Raw genomic sequence first — 20,250 nt, forward strand, 5'->3', positions numbered from 1 at the left:
AATTTTGAGAGGTTGGATGTTCATCTTTTCAGATTCGTGAAAGGTTTTCATGAGTAGAACTCTTTACTATCTGGTTTTAAAAATGAATCTCAAAATTATAATAATTGTATAAATGAAACCTCCTTCGTTAAATTGGCTTAAACTTCCGTATCCTGATATGAAATCTGATTTTTTTTCTTCTTTCTCACTTTTTTTTCTGCAACTTTCATATTTTTTATCTTTCTATATTAATCAATGCCTTCACCCACTTTTTCAACCTTAAATTCAGAAATGGGCCCACTGTGAAATTAATTGTGAAGTGTTATTTTTGTTTGTGAGTAATTAAGGATTATACTTAGTATTTCCTAAATCATCAAATTTCAATTAATATTGACAAATTGTTCTCTTTTTCTGTCAATATTTAATTTTATCTTTTTTTTTGTCTGCATCAGGATATTCAAAAAATAGAGCAGTATCTTCCATTACTGGAAAATTTGATTTCCTGTGCTGGTGTAATAAGCACCTATGGTGGAATCCAAATGGCTCAATGGCTCTTAAGATACGCTGGAGTAGTTCCCTCAGCACATCTTCTTTCTTCAATTGATAATCTGCAATTTGAGCTTGGTATGACCCTTTTTCTTTGTGGTGGTATCCTGCGCGAAAGGGCCTTAGAAGTTCTATCAACTGGTATGCCATCATTTTTGTTCTGCAAATTTGGTTCGATCCATCACCATTTTCAGAGAAGCTGCTGGCATTTATCATCATCTAGCGCAAGAAGTTCTCCCCTCCTTACAGCCTGAATTGCCACCGCAAAAGCCCCCGGAAGCTCTTGCTGAAGTATCCACCATTATGAGTCTCCTTTGCTTAGTTGAGGCCCAAGTTGGTGTTATGTAGTTTTCTGTGTCGTTTCATTTTTGTCTCAAGTTGCATACTGTCATATCATAAAACTTAGCTGCATTATTTCTAACAAATCATATTGCATATCCCAGTTTCTTAGCTTGAAGTTCATTAAGTTCTTTGGTTTTAAATAACTAATGTGTACCAACTGTATAGGCAGTAACTACAAGGAAGGCTGAAGAGAAAGGTACTTCGTCAAGTCTCTTGGCAAAGTTGCATCATGGTGTCACACTTTTTCTTGAAGAAGCTATTGGCATTTTTCACACCGTTGTCACACAATACAAAGACATTTCACTGCACTTACTGGTATGCAAAGCTACCCTAAGCTTATTGCGTTCCTTTTTATCTCATCAGTTGATGCAAATTCTGACCTAGAGTATGTTTGAGAGCAATCTAAAAGATCTTTTGAGAGGTTCTCACTTGTATCCAAACAGACCTAGTATCTTTAACTATGTCAAAATAACAGGATGCAGTATGTGTAATTGCTTACATGTTGTCTGTTTTCCCTTTATCTTGAATTCATTTTAAACTCTTTTTTCCCCTTATCCTTACTCAGGTCAGAAAAAATAAAAGGGGAATGTAACTAGTGAACCTTGATATTCTTGTAATGGTGACAAAGAAGAAGATTGAATATGTAGGAGTGAAATAGTAATGTTACTTGTCAAGCATAACCTATCTCAGATACTGTATCCAAATATTTTTGTTGATGAACAATTTCATATTAAGGTGGCTGTTTTTCTTATTTTAATTAATCATTTTGTTTGTTTTTACATTTTGATCTTCCGTTATGGTATTGAGAAACTCTCTATGTATACAAGAATTTATGTGTTTTTGCAAATGCTTACATGAGTTGAAAGGTCAGCAACATCTTGCAGAAAGTGTGAAGGTCTCTGGTCAAATAGGTGTTGCTATCGGTGTTCTTTATTCTGTGTTGACTGATTTTAAAAAGAAGATATCAGGAGAAGAGGTTTCTTACTGAACTTTCATGGAAAAAGAAATTAAATGAAAAAGGAGAGGGAAATGGAAGTATGGTACTTTAAACTGAGAAGAGAAAGTGCAATTTATGGTACTTAATGGTGGCAGGAGCAGAAGTTAACGGTGAAAGAGAAAGAAAAAGGTGACAGGTAGTTAATGGTGAGAAAAATAGAAAAGAGAGAGAAAAAGAGGTGACAAGAAGAGTAGAGGAGAGAGAAAAAAAGTGCAAACCAGGTAAGTGTGAAGTTAACCTTGTTTTACCAATTACATAACTGAAATTTAGGTTTAAAACCTAAAATTAGGAAACTTCTATTGCACCTGTTTCTGGTTTAATGACAAATATGGGATTCCAAAGATGCTAAAATGAAAATGTGATGCTCTAAACAAGTGAAAAGGGCTATGTATAAATGGATGAGGCTAGATGAACAAGTGAATAAATGCAAAAATTGAAAATTGCCTAACAGAAACTAAATGACAGCAAGCATAAAATGACAGTAGTTTTTATACACATTTTCAGGTTTGAAATCAGATTCCGGGTACCTATAGTTATATTGCATATGCAAAGGTGGAAACAGGTTTGAATTGATGTTGATGGATGGCCAATGCAAAGAGAACAAATGAATATATGTAAAACCTAAAATGGCAATTTGGGTATCAACTATTATGCAGAAAATTAGAAATTTAAGTTCATATGCAGTGCAGAAAAGAAAAAATGAATGCAGGGCCTACTCATTCTGCTTGATTGAATGCAGTATGCAATTGGAGGTAATAAATGGGTGGAGAAATACGTGTGATAACATCATGAATTAATCACAGATATGCATGAAAACATAGAACACAGATCCTAAGAAAAATTATGCATGAAACTAAAATGGGAATTCAAGATGCTATGCAATGAAGGGAAGTCAAAATCATGAATATAATGCAGATGAAGAACTTATCAAGTGAGAACCAATTGCAAAGAATCTAACAATCGCAATTAAAGAGATATACTCAACTTAAAATCAGTTAACAGAAAGAAATTGCAAGAAACAGACAAAGCGCGCAAAACCAAAAATTAGACTCTTGAACTATTTGATTAATTGAGTTAAGACCTTGCTCAATAAGACTTCTTGGAAAACAAGACCCACTTTGGAGTTCTTCAAATGAAGAGACAAAAGTGCAGCATTCAATCCTCCAAACAATCCAACAGACTTCATTTTAAATTCATAGCGAAGATTGAAAGCAAAGAACATAGCAATAGAAAAAATTAATTGAAACAAGATTAACAATTTCTGTAAAGTAAAACACATATGCACAAACACAAGACACTTAAGACAGGTTTACACTAGAGAACAGACAATCATAGAAAGGATATAAAAGAAAGTGAAGATTGAAGCTATGAAAGGGGTTGCTCTTTGTTCCTTATATAAGGGAAGAAGAAGAAAACAAACTAAGACCTAACCTAACTCTGATTTGCAGAAATGCCAACGTAGTTTCCAAATGTGTTCCTCTCGAACCAGCGTTCTTCAATTGGGCTTCTGCTTGGTCCCAGTTTGGTCTTGCTTCAAACGTCGCAGGCCCTTAAGGAAGCTTCACATGCACGCACTAGTTCAGCTCGTGTGCCTTCACCTCTGGTTCAGCAGCTATGTCACCCTTCAAAAGGGAAATTTTGATTCAATTAGTCCGTGCCTTCTCCCCTTCCAAAACTGTGCTCGTTGGGCTTCACAACTCGGTCAAAACCTCTTTGATTAGGGAGAGTTACTCCCTCCACCACCACACACGGTTTCCGCACCTCCCATGTATATCAACATCCGTTGAAGGAAAAATGGATCTCAACATCCGTTTATGAATGGAGGGTGCAGCAGGAAAATTAAAGATACTCCACCAACTCTAACTCCTAGAAATACCACCAATTCGATCCAAAATCCCTCATCAGCCTCATATGCATCCTCCGTAGCCGATCCAAATGCCTTTCGTCAACTTCAATGCTACCGCTGCCAAATCAAACCCCACACACAAAATACAAATCACAATCTAATCAATGGAACGAGCAAAGTTATTAAAGCAAACAGAAAACAGAAAACTTTGTAAAAGAATTGTGCATACCTTGCCAGTCTCAACTTCATCAGGAACCTTGTAGCAATCAGCACTAACCTCTGACAACCACTAACAAGGGAAAAGGGTCTCCTCCTCAAATTCATGAAATCCTCCTCAATCTCTTTCTTCATCAGCGTCAAAGAAAACTTCAATGGTCACTCCTCTTTCTCTTGCGACCCTCTTAATTTCGGCGACTTTCCCGCGTCAGGGACATTCCTCAACGGCAAAAACGACGTCCCGACCTCGGCCTTCCTCTAGTCAATCCTGACAGTCATGGGAGCGATTAGGTTTTGGGTTTGCTCTGGTTTCTTCTTATAGGTCTCGCGAGTCACAGCAACGACATTGGGTTTTTAGGGTTCTGTTATGGGTTTGATTTGGGATTCTTGGGCTGGTTTTTCTGAGTGTAGGGTTGGTGAAGGTTTCACAATGGAGGTTTTTGGTGAAGAAGATGATCTCGTCGCTGTAGATGGTGCGACAACGAGGCAAAGTGGTTCTCGTGGTACAACCTGGTGCGAGTAGCTCATGGAGAGGAGCTGGTGTGTTAATGGAGGAGGCGGCTCGCTAAGGACTAGTGGATTGGATGGTGGCAACGCTAGGGTTTGGCAGCGTCAATGGATGATTTGCGATTCTGATGGTGGTGGCCATGGAGGCTCGAGGTTGACGGCGAGGTTAATGGTGATGGAGATAGGGTTTGGCGAGAGCAAGGTTGGTGGCAGCGGCAGCAAGGTTGGTGGTGATGGAATTATGATTTCTGCGTAGAAGGAAAAGTTGACGTAGTAGGTGAGGGGTGTAGAGAGATTTACAATTTTAAAAAAGATAAATAAAATTAAATTATGATAGGTTATTTTTGGAATAAAAAAATCGTGTAGAGGTATAGATAGTACTTGGGGTGGTAGAGGGAGCATCTCCCTTGATTATGCCAAGTCAGCCTTTTTTTACTAGGAGCAATTCTGCAATACTCAAAAGTTTGCACAAGGATTGAAGATCAAATTTTCCAAAAAGCCCACTTAAGAAAAAACAAGTTAACTCCATATTTTTTATTTAAACTTTTTAAGGAAAGAGGAGACATTTTATTTCTAGGCACAATTATTATGTAAAAACAAGATTGTGACAACCAAATTTGCAAAACTCTATTTTTTTATAAAAAAAAAAACAAAATAAAATTTAATCTCATTCTAAGAAATTACTAATTAAAAGAATTTTTAAAAAAAAATATGAAAAAAAAATGCTTAATACCTATTTTGATCCTTATTTTTGTCAATTTTATTCAAAGTGACCATCAATTTTTTTTCGACATTCAAAGTGGTCCTAACTTTTGTAATTTTTATTCAATTTGGTCATTTTTCCTGACGATGTTTAAATACTTAACGACACAGTGTCAAAGTCAGCAATCAGTGAATGACGTGACCCATTTTATCTGACGTGGTTGTCCACCTCATTATCTTCATCTTGGCCATGACCTTCTCTTTTATTGCACCACTACCGCAAGGCATAATAGTTCACCACCATAAACTCGAGTTCATGTGTATCGTGAAAACCAATCCATGGCCAGACCATTTTCATCGTGTCTTCATCTTCCTCGAAACCCCAAATCACAGCCACTGTGAATCACAAAACTACGAACACGAAATCTTCCATCGCCACCAATAAACCACAGTGACACATCAAACCTCCACGTTCAAACCCTAAAACCCCAATACAACAAACATATTATAATCAATTTGCCACTATGAGATTCTTTCTTGTACGTAAGTAGGTATTTATCCCATTTCTTTCCAACAAATAACCTCTTATAAACCCTACCTTTGAAGAAAATAAATTGGGAATGTCAATTTCAATGTTACTGCTCAAATATGTTTACAATCAAATAACATAAACAACACCTTTTTGTTTTCTAACAATGATCCAGAGCTTAAATCCCAAGGAAAACTTTCAGAGACTATAATGAAAGTAATTGCTTTGAAGAATATGGAAATGATTGAATGCAAGGTGGTTCAACAAACTTGATAATAGGAATTGTTCGCAACCAACTAATGTTAATGAAATTTAGTTGGTTCAACAGAGTTTTAGAATTTTAATGTTATATATCTTCCACTATTTATCATTATTTTGTTTTTTTTCCTCAATCAATCTCTCATTTCCCAAAAAAAATTCTCAATTATGGAATATTCAATTACGACATACTAACATTATAAAAATTTATTTCGAATTTGATTTGAAACAACCAAGACACATAAAACTCCATGGTTGTTGTTGCTTGATGTGATACATTTTGACTTGAATATGATCCTTATTTTGTTCATGAACTAGATCATCCTTGATATTTAAAATCACATGAAATCTAATTTAGTAAGTTTTTATAAGCGTATTACCAATAAATATGATTTTCTTTTACATTTCAAAGTACATTACAAATCCATATCAAACAATTTGTTGCATAAAGTAGGTGAATTGAATCATTGATAGAAATAGTAAAACTTGTTTCTCCACACCAAGAGGGGGTTGAATTGGTGTTTAATAAAAACATGCACTTTTAAAATCTTTTTGAAGAAATTGAATGATCTTAATATTTTTCTTGCACAGTAAGCAAAGAATGTAGGCAATCAAAATGTAAAGAGATAAGAATAGAAAATCAAACACAGTTTTTATACTAGTTTGACCTCAATGCCTACATCCAGTTACAATCCCAATTAACCTTAGATTGAAGAGTAGTTCACTATAATGATCAGAATATTATATCCAAGGCTTTACAAAGCACACTCAAATATAAACACCTCCTAAACTCTCAATCAAATATAGAAACAGAATACACCTACATACATATAGCACCCTACAATCTTGTTGTAGAAACCCTTTGAGAATTCCCTCTTAAAGTCAAAAGCTCCTCATTCTTCTTCCTGACGCATACGTCGAGGGAAACAACAAATCAAAGATTGTAAAATCTTCTTTTGATCAAAACCAGATCACCTTCAGTACCAAATTGAGTAATTGAACAAGTTAAACCCCCTATTGTAAATTGTTGTTTGATACCATAATTGAATGAGAGAATTCTAAATTGAACAATTGGCTCTATTGGTATCAATTAAAGATTGATTTACATGCCTAAAGAAAAGGGTAGAGCTACCATTCTACATTAACAAGAGAATTATACATTAAATATCAATTAGTGAGAGAATTCTACATTTAGTTTTTGTTTTCTATCATGGCGTTGGATGATAGAAGAAGGTGTTAGGCACTGGTTAAAATTTCAAGGTCTAAAGCATTTTTACTCTAGATGCATGATAGTGTTGTCGAGCATCACTTTGATAGTGGCTCCCTAGCTTGGTTCTCATTGAGCGAGTTTATGCTTTGTTAGGCGAAACCAAAGTAAGTGAGCTCACTGGCTTTGTGTCGCTAGCAGCCACCTTGTGTTGTTGGATGTCATTTTTGATAACTCATTAGAGGTGTTCTAGTGGATTTTGTTGTTATGCACTAAGTTTTCTTGTTGATAACCGTTGTGCACCATTTGTTCTACATGTTTGAACGATTGTGTTCTCTAATGTTTATGATAACATTTATGATATTAATATTGTATTTGGTTTGTAAAGTAAAACAAAGGTATGAGTGGTTGTCTTATAGGGTATAACCAGGGAGGAAATCTCGTTGAAGATGTTTCTTTAGTATACACATTGATGTGGGAATCCAGGGTTGGAGGTTATCTTGACACTCCAATAACTATTCAAACTCAAGTATATTAAAATGAGGTATGTGGTGAAAGTTATAGGAAGTTCTAGTATAAAGAAAAATTTAGTTCTTATGACAAAGGATTAACCTTGTGAAGAGTAAAGTGACATATCCTCTACAATGTAGTAGATGCCACTATTAATGCAAAATCTCTCGAGATTCTATGTCATTGTTTGTATTCGGATGATTGAGTCTAGAAAAGTTAGGTTGTATGTTTGCTTCTATATGGAAATTGAATGACTCTTTAGATTTATGTTATCTCTTTTTTAGTTAGATTACTTTGTTTTGTGTTTTGTGATTGTTGTGTTATTTTCTTCTCTTTGCAATAATTACCTTATTAGCATGAGCAAATAGAAGATACAGTTGTAGAGACACCTCTTGTGAATGAGGAGCCAATTGTCAATGTCATGCGTGATATTAAATCATGTCAGACATAGTCTTGTAATAAAATTATAGTAAAGTAGTTTGAAAATGAGATATTATTTAGTCCTATCTTATAAGAGTGTATACATTGGATTATCTATTTTTTCTAATATTCATAATGAAATGTTTTTTATTTTAATAGTATTATGCTATTAAAATAGGATATTATAAGAACAAATAATCATTTTTATATAAATTAAAAAAACAAACATATATATATATATATATATATATATATATAAATAAAAGAGGTATGTTTGCTAGAAAAAATAAAATATAACAAAGTTTTATTTAATTTTTATATGATTTTAGTGGTATATAAAAGACATTTATGTAGAACATTGTAAGTTGTTATTCAATTTAAGGGAATGATTCTTTTGAATGTAATTTCAAGTACAATTGTTTCTTTGTTACTTCGTCAAGGAAAGACAACAAATTCTATAATTTGCATACCATTTTTAATAATTAAGGAATCAACTTGCAACATAGTTCAATTTGTGTCAAACTTTTAATTGAAACAAAATTAATTATGAGATCAAATATCAATGAAGAATAGTTCATGTTTTGAAGCATTTGAGAGAGATATTTAAAAAATAAAAATGACAAAAATAGTTAAAAATATTTCATGGTAAAATTATTGTTTTGGGTGGTGATTTTAGACAAATTTTACCTATTGTAAGAAAAGGATTGATGCTGTGAAGTCAACAATAAACTATTATGTTTTATGTAAAAATTATACAAATATTAATTACAAGATATTTATCCCATTATATTTGATTCCTTTTTATTTAGTACTGTTCTTCAAATTAAAAAAGTTAATTTTCAATATTATTTTGTCATGAAAATCAGTAAGAGTCATGGTGAATCGTTCTCAAAAGTTGGATTGTATCTTTCATGTCTAGTTTTTTAAACATGATTAACTATTGCTTATAGAGTAAAACACACAGAAAGGATTAAAAATACTTATCTTGAATGATGATAAAAATATAACTAATACAATTAAAAACATAGTATACGATGAAATATTAAAAAACAATAGAACAAAAACTTATAACATTTGATAATACATATTATGTATAATTGTTTGTCTGTTTATAATATATTTATTTATTAGATATCTTTTCTCAAACATAAGTTCATAATTGATTATTAAATAAAATGCAGTTGGATGAACTTTAAGAATTCTTACAAGTTATTTATAATTGTTTTCAGTCTCAAACAGTAACTTTAAATCAAATATTTAAAACTCATCACTCTTTACAATAAATTTTATATATGATTTTGTATATTATTTCTAACTATGAAATTTTATTGGAAAGTGTAACACTCCAGTTTTTTTTTTCTTGCTAAAATCTATAATTAATAAAAAATTACATAATTTAGAATAAAAAATTATTTCTATTTTATTGAAAATCTCTATTTCAATATTGAAAAAGTAAAATATAAAATTAAAACATTATCTGAAACTTTCTTGATATTGACCTTTCATAATGTTGTGTATCTTCTTCAACACATATACTATTATCTTCTTCCATATAAAAGCAAGTATACTAGAAAACGACCAAATAAATCAGATAAATAAACATAAAACAAAACATTTTCTTTAATCTTTTTCTTTAATAAGCCAATAAAACAAATATAAAATAAATAAATTGTTTTCACACAATGCCCTTGAGTAACCTTCCTAACTAAAAGTGAAACAATCGTCCAACAGACAACCTTTTCAATTAGAAAAGAAACATGTCACCTTCACACGACAACATTCCCTACCAAAAGTGGAACACATCACCCTCACACGACAACCTCTCGAGCCAAAAGTGGAACACATCACCCTCACACAACAATCTCCTTAATCAAAAGTGGAACACACCACCCTTCTTGACCAAAAATGGAACACATCGTCCTCACTTGGTATCCTCCCTATCCAAAAGAAGAACACATCGTCGTCACATACATTCACAAATAACAAAAACATACTCACATTCACAAATCCCATCCCTTGAACCCATGCACCAAAATACTCATGCAATTTCATAAAGTCTTATTTTCATAACTTTAAACTAAAGTTTTCAAAACAGGCCACCTTGCCCGACCTAGTCCTGCCCACCATGAGTTGATCACTTAGTGAACAAACTCAACCTAACTCAACTCATTTATTAACAAGCTAAAAAAATTTGAACTCGGTTCGATCCATCACAGGTTGATGGGTAAACGGGTTGGCTCACTAGCTCACTTAATTACAATTTTTTTAAATAAAAAAATTACAAACTTTCTATAATTCAAATCTACACAAATTTCAGCTCCCAACATGGGATGTTTAATTAGTTTGAAAATAGAGAACTTAAATAATTTTTTCAAGCAAAACAAAATAATAAATATTTTTTTATAAAATTAAAATTAAATTTTAATAAAATAAAATACGGTAGGTGGATTGGTAGACCAACCCAGCCCACCACGGGTTCAACCCGAATGAGCCGGATTGAAACCTGACCCGCATAAAAAAAATACAACTTTTTCAAATTCAACCCAACCTGAACCTATGATGGACTGGATTTGGCTCACAGGTTGTAATCCATTTTGACAGCTCTACTTTAAACAATAAATTAAAAATACTTATCAAACTTTGAAACATCATTATTCTTAAATTCACAACACATACATACAAGAAAACAAGTTGGTAAACTCCTATGTTCACTTATTCCTTCTTCCTCATCAAAACTCACATTTATCCTTCTTCCTAATTTGAATTTATTCTTATTTTTCCTTCAAATATACTTAGTCGCATTTTTTTTAATTCAAGTGTAAAATTAAATCACTCTTTTAGTATATATATATATATATATATATATATATATATATATATATATATTTATTTATTTATGAATTTCACTCTTACTCTTAAAATCTTAGATACTCTTAAAAGATTTTATGATCTTTCTAATAACTATAATATATTTAGAAAATTTCTTACATATAAGAAAAATCACATACATAATAAATTTTATATTTTTTAATGATTTTTTTAAGAAATAACCTTATATTATAATAAGTAGTATATATATCTTTTCATAAACTTACATTACAATAATCACTTTATAAATCCTTTAAATAAAATAAATCTTTTAAATAATTAGTAAACCATAATTTTTTAAATAAAAGAATAATAAATCACTTTAAATATATATTTTCTAATTATTATACTTTTTCAGAATCTTACGAAAAGTTAAATGATTTATTATGAAAAAAAATTCAATTACTTATTGCAACTAATATATTATAATTTTGTTTACATAAATCATTTGTTTTTCAATCACTTCTAAACTGTTTCAAGTCATTTTAAAAAATTAATAATAATTTAGATTACTATATATGTAATTTTTTAATAAATATTTTTTATTTATTTTAATTAAAATATAATATATAAGATTAATAATTTTGTATATATAAAATTTATTTTTATTATTATATATTGAGTTCTATTATAAAATAATAATCATGCATTAAATGGAATAAATACCAGTGATTCTACATTCTATTAATGTGGCTATAGATAGAATGTTTGCCACTTCAAAATGAGTGAGAATTATGAGGCTTGTAGCAATTAATGCAAATCAAGTTGCACCTGTAATAAACAAAGAGGAACATATTAATATTGTAATTCTCTTACTTGATTAACCTACAAATGTTTAATATTTTAAAATAAAAATATTCTTTTAGAAGTATTAAATAGATGTAGACATAAAAATATGGTGTCTGTTTATCATCTATTACTAATTCTATAGACATAGATCTATCCGAGTTCTATACATTGACGATGTTACAACATTCAGAACCTCACACTTGTACGTTTTATCTATCTATGCATCTATTCATTTGGCCACACAATCAGACCCTTCGCCTCCACCACAAGAGTCCCTCTCTACATTCAAAAACATCAGAATCAAAACAAACCCAACCAGTCCTAACAATAAAATCCCCAAATAACAATCCCAAACTGTGGACCCACCTCCCCTTAGGTAAGAAACTAAAAAATAACAATGCAACATTAATCAACGTTAAGTAAGATGTTTCTATCCCCTTCAACCCCTCTTTGTCCAGATTCTGTAACCATTTGGTGTTTTTCTTGTAGAAATGACCGCTTAAGGAATTAGTAGCTACGAATCTTTTGCAGCCGTTTTAACCAAGATTTCCCACAGCCGTTCGATCTCTCCTACGACATCATCGGACGGTAACCGAAACCTGCAGCAAGGACACGTGTTCCTCTTCCCAAGCCACGGTAAGATACACACCCAATGAAACAAGTGCTGACATGGCAACTCGCACACGTCCCTCCCTATTGTCATCTCCTCTCTGCATATCGCACACTCTATCCCACCCGCCCTCACCTCCACCGATGGCAGCGCCACCACCGCCGTAGCCGACGCAGCCACCTCCCCCGATTCCTTTACTCCGCCGCATTCCAGTGCACCGACGAGTCTCCAGCACCGCGTCACGGTCTCAACGAAGGGAATCAGCACCGTCGAGCCCGTGCATGACCCAAAGGGTGCAAAGGAAAGAGCCAACAATGAATCGGAGAAGATGGTGCTAAGGTTGACCCTCCATTGGGAAAAGGGTGCCTCGAGGGCATGTGAATTGTGGTTGTGCGTTTCGCAAAGGAGGAGGAGGAGAAGTGCAGCGTCGAGGTCGCGCTGCCTCGTGGCAGTGGACAGCGGCGGGGAGGTGGCAGTGAGGAGGTGGAGAAAGGAGAGGAGGTGGCGGGCGATGAGAAGCGTCTTCTGGGGGAGAGAGAGGTTGTGGAGGTGGTGGAGGGTTAGAGAGAAGAGCGTCGGGGAAGAAAGGAGAAAGGCGAGACGGCGATGGTGATGAAGGGTAGTGGATAGAATGGAGTGGGTGAGATCTGAGAATTGGGAAGGGGTGAGGGTGGAGAGTGCAGCCATGATGACAGATGTTGATGTTTCTTCCATTGTGGGATCATGTGCTTTTGGACTTTGCTTTTCAGACCATGGAGGAGGAAGAAGAATGTGGCTTTTTATGTACGTGGGTGAGTGTGTTGGGGAATTACCGATTATTACTAAAATAAATAGACAACTAGGTCTTGCTCTCTTTGATTGTATTGACCAATGTGTCCTCCGTTTCTGTTTCCTTTTCTAACTTCTACCGTCATAAGACTATTATCTTCTAGGTCGGTTGTCCGTTATATTTTTAGGAAGATATGATTGAAAACGTCACTACCTGACATTTTACTTCATTATTCCGTATGTATAATTCTGACAACCATTTCTCTAACTTCACAGGAGGTAATAATGATTCTAGTTCTAAATAGTTTAATTGTATTATTGTCAGGTTGTATATTAAATTAAAGTAATAAATACACGGATCAGTAGAATGAGATTTTCATTAGTAACAATACATACCATCTAATACTCATTGACTTAGTCTGAACATTAATAATCTGTTGCATATCGCAATCATAATCAAATACGTAGTGAACGGAGAGAAAAATATTAACAATCCTGACCTCTAAATTCTAGATTAATGTAAAATATGCAATTAAAAACAATTTAAACACATTAAAATATGTTCAATAGTTCAAAAAAAAAAATTTCTAAACTTCAAATCGATCAGTCCTGAATGCAGGCAGTAACAGGTGGATTTTATTTAGTTATTGAAGGCAGTAGAAAATCCACGACAATTATGTTGAATGTGGAAGAAATAAAGATGGGTTATGGTGACCTAAAGGTGGCAACGTTTGTCCACACGTTAAATGTCCAGAGCAAGCACGTTTCTTACTCTAGTGCTTTTCATTTTCTCTTTCAGATGTTTTCTCCCGACCGATTTTGCTAGGGTCAACAAAACAAGCAGAAGAGGAAGTTCCTTCATGGCCCATGCTCATGGCTCGTTCCTCTTGTCACTAAACCCAATTTACAAAAGGAATACAATAATGCATTTCCGCTGTAGAAGAATTAGGCATCTTCATTATCTCATCCTTTGTTTACATGCACACATCTAATTTCTCAAAGCTCCAGTGTATCTACCTAATATCGTGGAAACCTTGCAAATTGCTTCCGTGGCGCGAATGTGGAAGCGATAAAGTATTATTTACTGGGATTGTGGGCATTCTGGAGAAAATATTAAAATATAATGCCTCGTAGCCATTAGCCCATTGCCTATTATTGAGAAAGAGGGCACAATGTTGGCAACTCAGGCTATGATTAAAGGAAAGGATATTTAACAGATCTTGGATGCTTTAATAGCAAGAAAAGAGACACAAATGGGGTAAAGATGTGAAAAGGAACAGGTGGATGCAAGACAAGCCCCACAAAATAAGACTATACAAATTAAACAATTATGCTTCCTGTGTTAAATTCCAACTGGCAGCGTCAAAATCAATGTTGAATGAATTCCCCCAATTCTCATCTCACCAATTTGGCGATCTCCCAAAAATTTTCAAGCCATTTTCAACAGAAAGTGTCCCTTTGTTGTAGCTTTACAAAAAATATTAGGTCCCCATCTCCGTGTCTACTTAAATATCATAAATTTTAAAGAGAATAAAAAGTATTCGTCCTGAAATTTGGGATCCTAACTCGCATAACATGACCACAATGTGGGTTTCTTTTACAATAAATCAAACTACTGATACAAGGGAAACTGGTAAGCTCCCCAAGACCCATTTCAGTAATGTTTCCTTTAGCCTAAACAAAGTATTTAACGGCAAGGAAGCTCCTTTGCCCAAAAAATAATCTCTGGAACTAGGACAAAAGTTATTGCTGCCAGCCAGACTAACTTTTTTGCTTAATCACAGAATTGTGTCATAAGTCACAACCTATCCGGACAAATCAGAGTAGCTTTATCAAACAAAGCAGTTTTAACTGAACCCACGAAGCAAGCAAGGGTAGAATCTCAGTTCCTAAAAGAAAAGTGTTCAAGCACTATCTTGGGTGAAAAATTATTAATCAGCAAGGATAAATTTAGTATTCAGTAAGGCTTGATAAAAAGGGGAGTTGATTCCAAACCTAGTGCACCCAATAAAGCTTGATATTTTGGCTGAGTATTTTGATAAATGTGTTATTTAGTTTCAGCATCTCAGAAGTTGAGTGACCGCTTCTGGCTATACTAGAGGTGAATGACCATATTTCAGTACACGCTACCAAATGCAGTTATTAACTGAACATTCCCGTAGTCTAACTCTTCCTGTAAAACATATCCTTCTCCCCTCATCAAACCAAGCAACCTTCCAGCAACGCCTAAATTTCATCAGATCTACCATTAGACACATCCTTGGCAATGAAACTCGGTAACCCTCCACTCGTTTCAATCCAGCTACTTCCACGGACCTTCTGTAACCCAATTTCTTTCATTCTTTCCCTAACCTCCCTAGCTTGTTCCCATTTCCCAGCATTTGATAATAAATTGGCCATAATCATGTAATTCCCAGTATTTTCAGGCTCGATCTCAAACAAATGATCACAAGCAAACTTTCCCACTTCAACGTCACCATAAACCGAAGCCCCGTGCAGCAGAGCACCCCAAACTTTAGCACTTGGTTTAATTGGCATTTCAGAAATGAATAGTGTAGCTTCTGAGAGTTTTCCAGCTCGACTAAGAACACCCACCATGCAAGCATAGTGCTCTACCAAGGGTTGAAAGCCACACTGTGAAGGCATCGAATTAAAGATATCCCATGCTTCATCGACCAATCCGGAATGAGCACAAGCTGTCAATACAGAAGTTAAAGTCACCGGATCAGGTTGAATTCCTTTATCTAGCATTTGAGTATACAGACCAAGTGCCAAACCAGCATCACCATGAGCAGCGTAAGCGGATATAATGGATGTCCAAATAACCAAACTCTTATTCGGTGAAAGATCAAAAACCCTTTTTGCCCCATGAATATACCCGAGCTTCGCATAAGCATCAATAATGGAGGTTGCCACATATACATTTTGCTCATAACCTCTCCTTATAGCATAACCATGAACCTCTTTTCCTCCTCGCAGGTTTGAGAAATACGAAAATGAAGGAAGAACACTAGCAAGTGTAACAGCATTGGGACACAAACCAGAACCCTGTAAATCCCGTAACAAATCAAATAACCCTTCAAACTCTTCATTCTGAACCATACCAGAAATCACAGCATTCGACATATTCAATCCAGGGTTCTCCACCCCTCGAAAAATATTCATGGCTTCTTCCACAAACCCGTAATCCATGTACCCTGAAATAATTGCCCCATAAGTAACCTCATCCTTCTCCCGCATTTCTTCAAACAACTGCCGCGCATACTCCAAACGACCACACTTGGCATACATAGCGACCACAGCATTTGAAAGCGAAATATCCATCTCAATTCCATTCTCCTTCACGAAACGGTGTACCTCAATTCCAAACGCAAGGTCCATGGACTGTCCACATGCCTGCATCATGCTCATCGCTGTAACCACATTGGGTGCGACCCCGGAAGCAGTCAACATCTCCATGTACAACCTCTTACACTCGTCGTAATACCTCCTCTGAGAATACCCACCAATCATCGCGTTCCACGTCACGGTGTCTCTGTTGGACATTCCGTCGAACACCTTCCGCGCAAGCCAAACCTCGTCGCACCTGCAGTAACACGTTATCAACGCGTTGAGAATAAAAATATCCGAGTCAAACCTGCGACGAAGAACGAAACAGTGAACCTCTTTCGCCAAATTGGGGCTACAAAACGACGACGGAATAGTCTTCAAAATGCAGGATATGGTGAAGTTATCGGGGGAGGCGTTGGCGTTTGAGGAGGAGGTGAACGACACAAATAGATTAAGCGCGTCGCGGAACATTGCGTTGAAGGAGTAGCCAAGGAGCATGGCGTTCCATGTGAAGGTGTTTCTGCGGGGAGTCGCGTCGAACACCTTGCGCGCTTCGCGCGCGCGGTCGGACTTGGAGTATAAGAGGATGAGTTTCGAGGCGAGGAAGTTATCGGGTTTGACGGAGAAAAGGATGAGGCGAGCGTGGAGCTGCCTCCCCTGGCGGATGAGGCGGTGGTCAGAGCAGTACTGAATGGCGGAGCCATAGGCGGAGAAGTCGACGCCGGGGCAGGAGAGCCGTTGTCTGAGGTTGCCGATTTGAAATTGAAGGGTCGGAGCCAACAGGCTACGGATCCCCATTCATTGATTCATCGAGGCACTTGCAAAATTCGAATTTTTCACCCGTTGCTCCGTATTTAACAACAATAAAGCATGGGCTGTGTCTTAGGCCCAATTCATTTTGGGCGTTGATCCCTCCACCTCCACCTTCTTGAATCTCCACCTCCCCATCCCATTTTTATCCCTTGTTTTTTTAATTTATATTTTTATTTTTTATTTATATTCCTATTATACTCTTATGTAAAATTTAATTTATAAAATAATTTTAATTCTAATCTCCTATAGTAAAAAAACCTAATTTTTTTCTCGCATTCTGTTCTCTCTAGTTTCTGTTTGATTGTTGGTTTTTCGAATTCTTTTTGTGCTCTCTTTTCTTTCACTCTAAGAATTGTTGGTGTGAGAATCTTTGACATGGTGGAAGGAAAGTTGCAACTGTACAGAATTCTTCTTCTCTTCTTCGTAATCGTGTTTGTAGCGTGGTGGTTGAAGACGTAACAGTGGGAAGAGATACGTGAGCACTATGTAATTCACTGTTAAAAATAGCCTAAACCCTTAAACGAATCTGGTTATCTGTCGTCGGATGTCAACATCCGTTTACGTATAATATATATATTATATTTATATTATATATTATGTTTACGTGTGTGTGTGTATATATATATATATATATATATATATATATATATATATATATTAATGTCATCTATAAACTTGATTAAAGTTCTAGATTAGTTTAAAATTGTTTTTCGGTGCCAAAGGCGGGTCCTACAATAATACTTCAATTTTCTTCATTTTACTATGGGAAAGAATCACCCAGACAATACTGGTTACTGGAATTGTTTCCTGCACCAAATAAATGTTCTTCGTAAACCAATAAAACAAGTTTTATACTTTTACCAAGCTACCAAAAATATTGATCACCAGTACACTGCCAAACTTCAACTCCACACTCACTTTGGAGAACTGTAGCAATGTAATTCATACACGAAAAGGTGCATGTTCTCCTTCAGATTCAGAAACAGATTCAAGTTCTCAAGTCTGTATTATACCTACTTTAAAACAACTAAAATGCTCAATACACAGTGACTGAACTACCAGATTAATACGTACCAGGGCATGCATCAAAAGTAAAAGAATCCTAATCCTCGTCTAATCAAACAGCAGGGACAAATCAAGAATACAAAAAGAACACATCGGCCATGAACATGTAAAGCAAAATGCAATCTCATGATGTAAAATGGTAAGAACCAGTGCTGAAAACATAAAAGAATCTCGCAAGAAAAGAAATATACAGAGCAGACAAAAGATTTGTTTATATATGCCTGGAAACTAAAATAATTATAAACAGCAAGAAAAGATTCTACTATGACTCATGTCAAAACAGACCAAAGTATAATCATTACTACAAAGTACTATCAATTAGACGTCAAGCGTCTACCACGAACATGCCTCTGTCCTCTCCTAGTTGGAGAATATTCGTCGATTCCATCATTAGCATCCTGAAGCAGTTCCACCGCCACCTGATGTGCAACAGTACCCTCGGTCACATGACGACATGATATCAACGACTGTAACTTTCTAGCCATTCTAGCCTGCATAATAATTATATCAAACAAATAAATAGACATGGTTAATCAAAATTTAATAACATAAGCAATGAAAAATAACATACCAAGGCGCCAGATGGTGAAGGCGGAGAGGATCTACGATGAGGTCGTGCCTCCTGTGGAACATCAGGACATTGTGTAGGTGTAAGAGGCGGTCTCGCGTCGGTTGGAGCAGCAATAATATAGGGATGTGAAACCCTCGTAAACCACTGTATGTATCCATCGACACATTCAGAAGGGTATGATGCTTGTCTCACATTCCTAATAACGTGGTCTGTGAAGTGCAACCACGCAAAATCAACAGCGACTACATCTACATCTGCAACGACAGTGGGTGGTCGTGGAATCTCCTGGTAAAACCCAAACTGCCTCATCACACGCTCATGCAAATGTCGGGAAAGGGTGTCACCAATCCGAATCCATCCAGAATACATACAAACTCCGAATAATGGACAAATGCCCCGATGTGCCTCATATGGATGCCATACAACTCCACTGTATGTCAGGCCATCCAACTACTCCCGAATCTCTGCAAGAGTCGAACTCTGCCGAGGGCTCTNCCACCTAGTCGCACGTGGTGTGGTGTCATCATAAGAAGACACCAACCGCCTCCTTCCCATTCTAGGGAAATGCTCGTATATCCAACTTTAATAAGGCAATTATTCAATTAAATATTTTCTCTTTGAACATGGAGATATGTATATCAAATAAATGTGCAAGATGTATGTTTGTACCTGAAAAAGAGTCAAATATCCAGCCATCTGCTTCGTTGAAGCCAGACTGGCATCCCCAAGCTGCTCGTACAAATGGGCGAGTGCAGCAACGCCCCAAGCATATCTGCCACACGCGTGTACGTCTCTAAATAATAGTAGGTAAGACACGCGTATAAAACTGGCACTTTTATTTGCAAAAATGGTGCATCCTACTAGATGCAACAGATATGCTCTGGCAGCATAGTCCCAATCCTGTGACCGACACCTCTGAACATATATGTCTCTCAGCCAGCTGAGTCTGACTTTAGTACCACGTGCATCCTCCATCTCAGCACCAGCTGTGCCACCATCAACGCCGAGCAGGTCTACGAGGGCTGTACGAGCCTCCTCAAACTCCAACTCCTCCAAATCACATAATTGTCCTAGCACCGAGAGATGAAGTAAAGTGGATGCATCGTCAAGCGTGATCGTCATCTCCCCTACAGGGAGATGGAAACTACTCGTCTCAAAGTGCCACCTCTCTATGAATCCAAGCAACAAGCCCTTATCAATGTAATCGTAGCAGATCTGTGTGAGAGGCATCAAAGAGGAATTCAACACAATGTGTTGAATTCCCTCGGCGCACGGTCCTAATTTATTAACTTTTATACCATGGGAGATCAATTTCAACATCTCTCCTCGATCCTACACAACAATATTTAATATAAATTGCCTTAAAAAAATTATTAA

The 20,250-nt window shown here is 35.8% G+C and overlaps 2 protein-coding genes and 1 long non-coding RNA gene across 3 annotated transcripts; all 3 read right to left on the minus strand.

The window, feature by feature from the left end:
• Positions 1 to 3,069: 3,069 nt before the first annotated feature.
• Positions 3,070 to 4,723, minus strand: LOC106769801. Its single transcript, XR_001376372.2, has 2 exons — positions 3,940 to 4,723; positions 3,070 to 3,827 (listed from the first exon to the last, which is right to left on the minus strand). It is a non-coding gene; the product is annotated as an uncharacterized LOC106769801 (long non-coding RNA).
• Positions 4,724 to 11,809: 7,086 nt separating this feature from the next.
• On the minus strand, positions 11,810 to 13,321 carry LOC106771068 (E3 ubiquitin-protein ligase SGR9, amyloplastic). The gene has a single exon (XM_014656963.2). It carries the CDS (start codon positions 13,038 to 13,040, stop codon positions 12,231 to 12,233), a length of 810 nt encoding a protein of 269 aa, XP_014512449.1. The 5' UTR covers positions 13,041 to 13,321; the 3' UTR covers positions 11,810 to 12,230.
• Positions 13,322 to 14,638: 1,317 nt separating this feature from the next.
• On the minus strand, positions 14,639 to 17,379 carry LOC106769846 (pentatricopeptide repeat-containing protein At2g37310-like). Its single transcript, XM_014655624.2, is given in 2 exon segments — positions 14,639 to 15,305; positions 15,308 to 17,379. Coding segments are annotated over 2 exon segments (2,010 nt in total). The 5' UTR covers positions 17,223 to 17,379; the 3' UTR covers positions 14,639 to 15,210.
• Between the last annotated feature and the right edge of the window lie 2,871 nt (positions 17,380 to 20,250).

This window comes from Vigna radiata, chromosome 8 (assembly GCF_000741045.1).
Source record: "Vigna radiata var. radiata cultivar VC1973A chromosome 8, Vradiata_ver6, whole genome shotgun sequence".
NCBI classification, from domain to species: Eukaryota; Viridiplantae; Streptophyta; class Magnoliopsida; order Fabales; family Fabaceae; genus Vigna; species Vigna radiata.

Bases quoted from the DNA above. Each gene is read 5' to 3' on its own strand.
- LOC106771068 (XM_014656963.2), bottom strand. From the start codon at position 13,040: ATGGAAGAAACATCAACATCTGTCATCATGGCTGCACTCTCCACCCTC.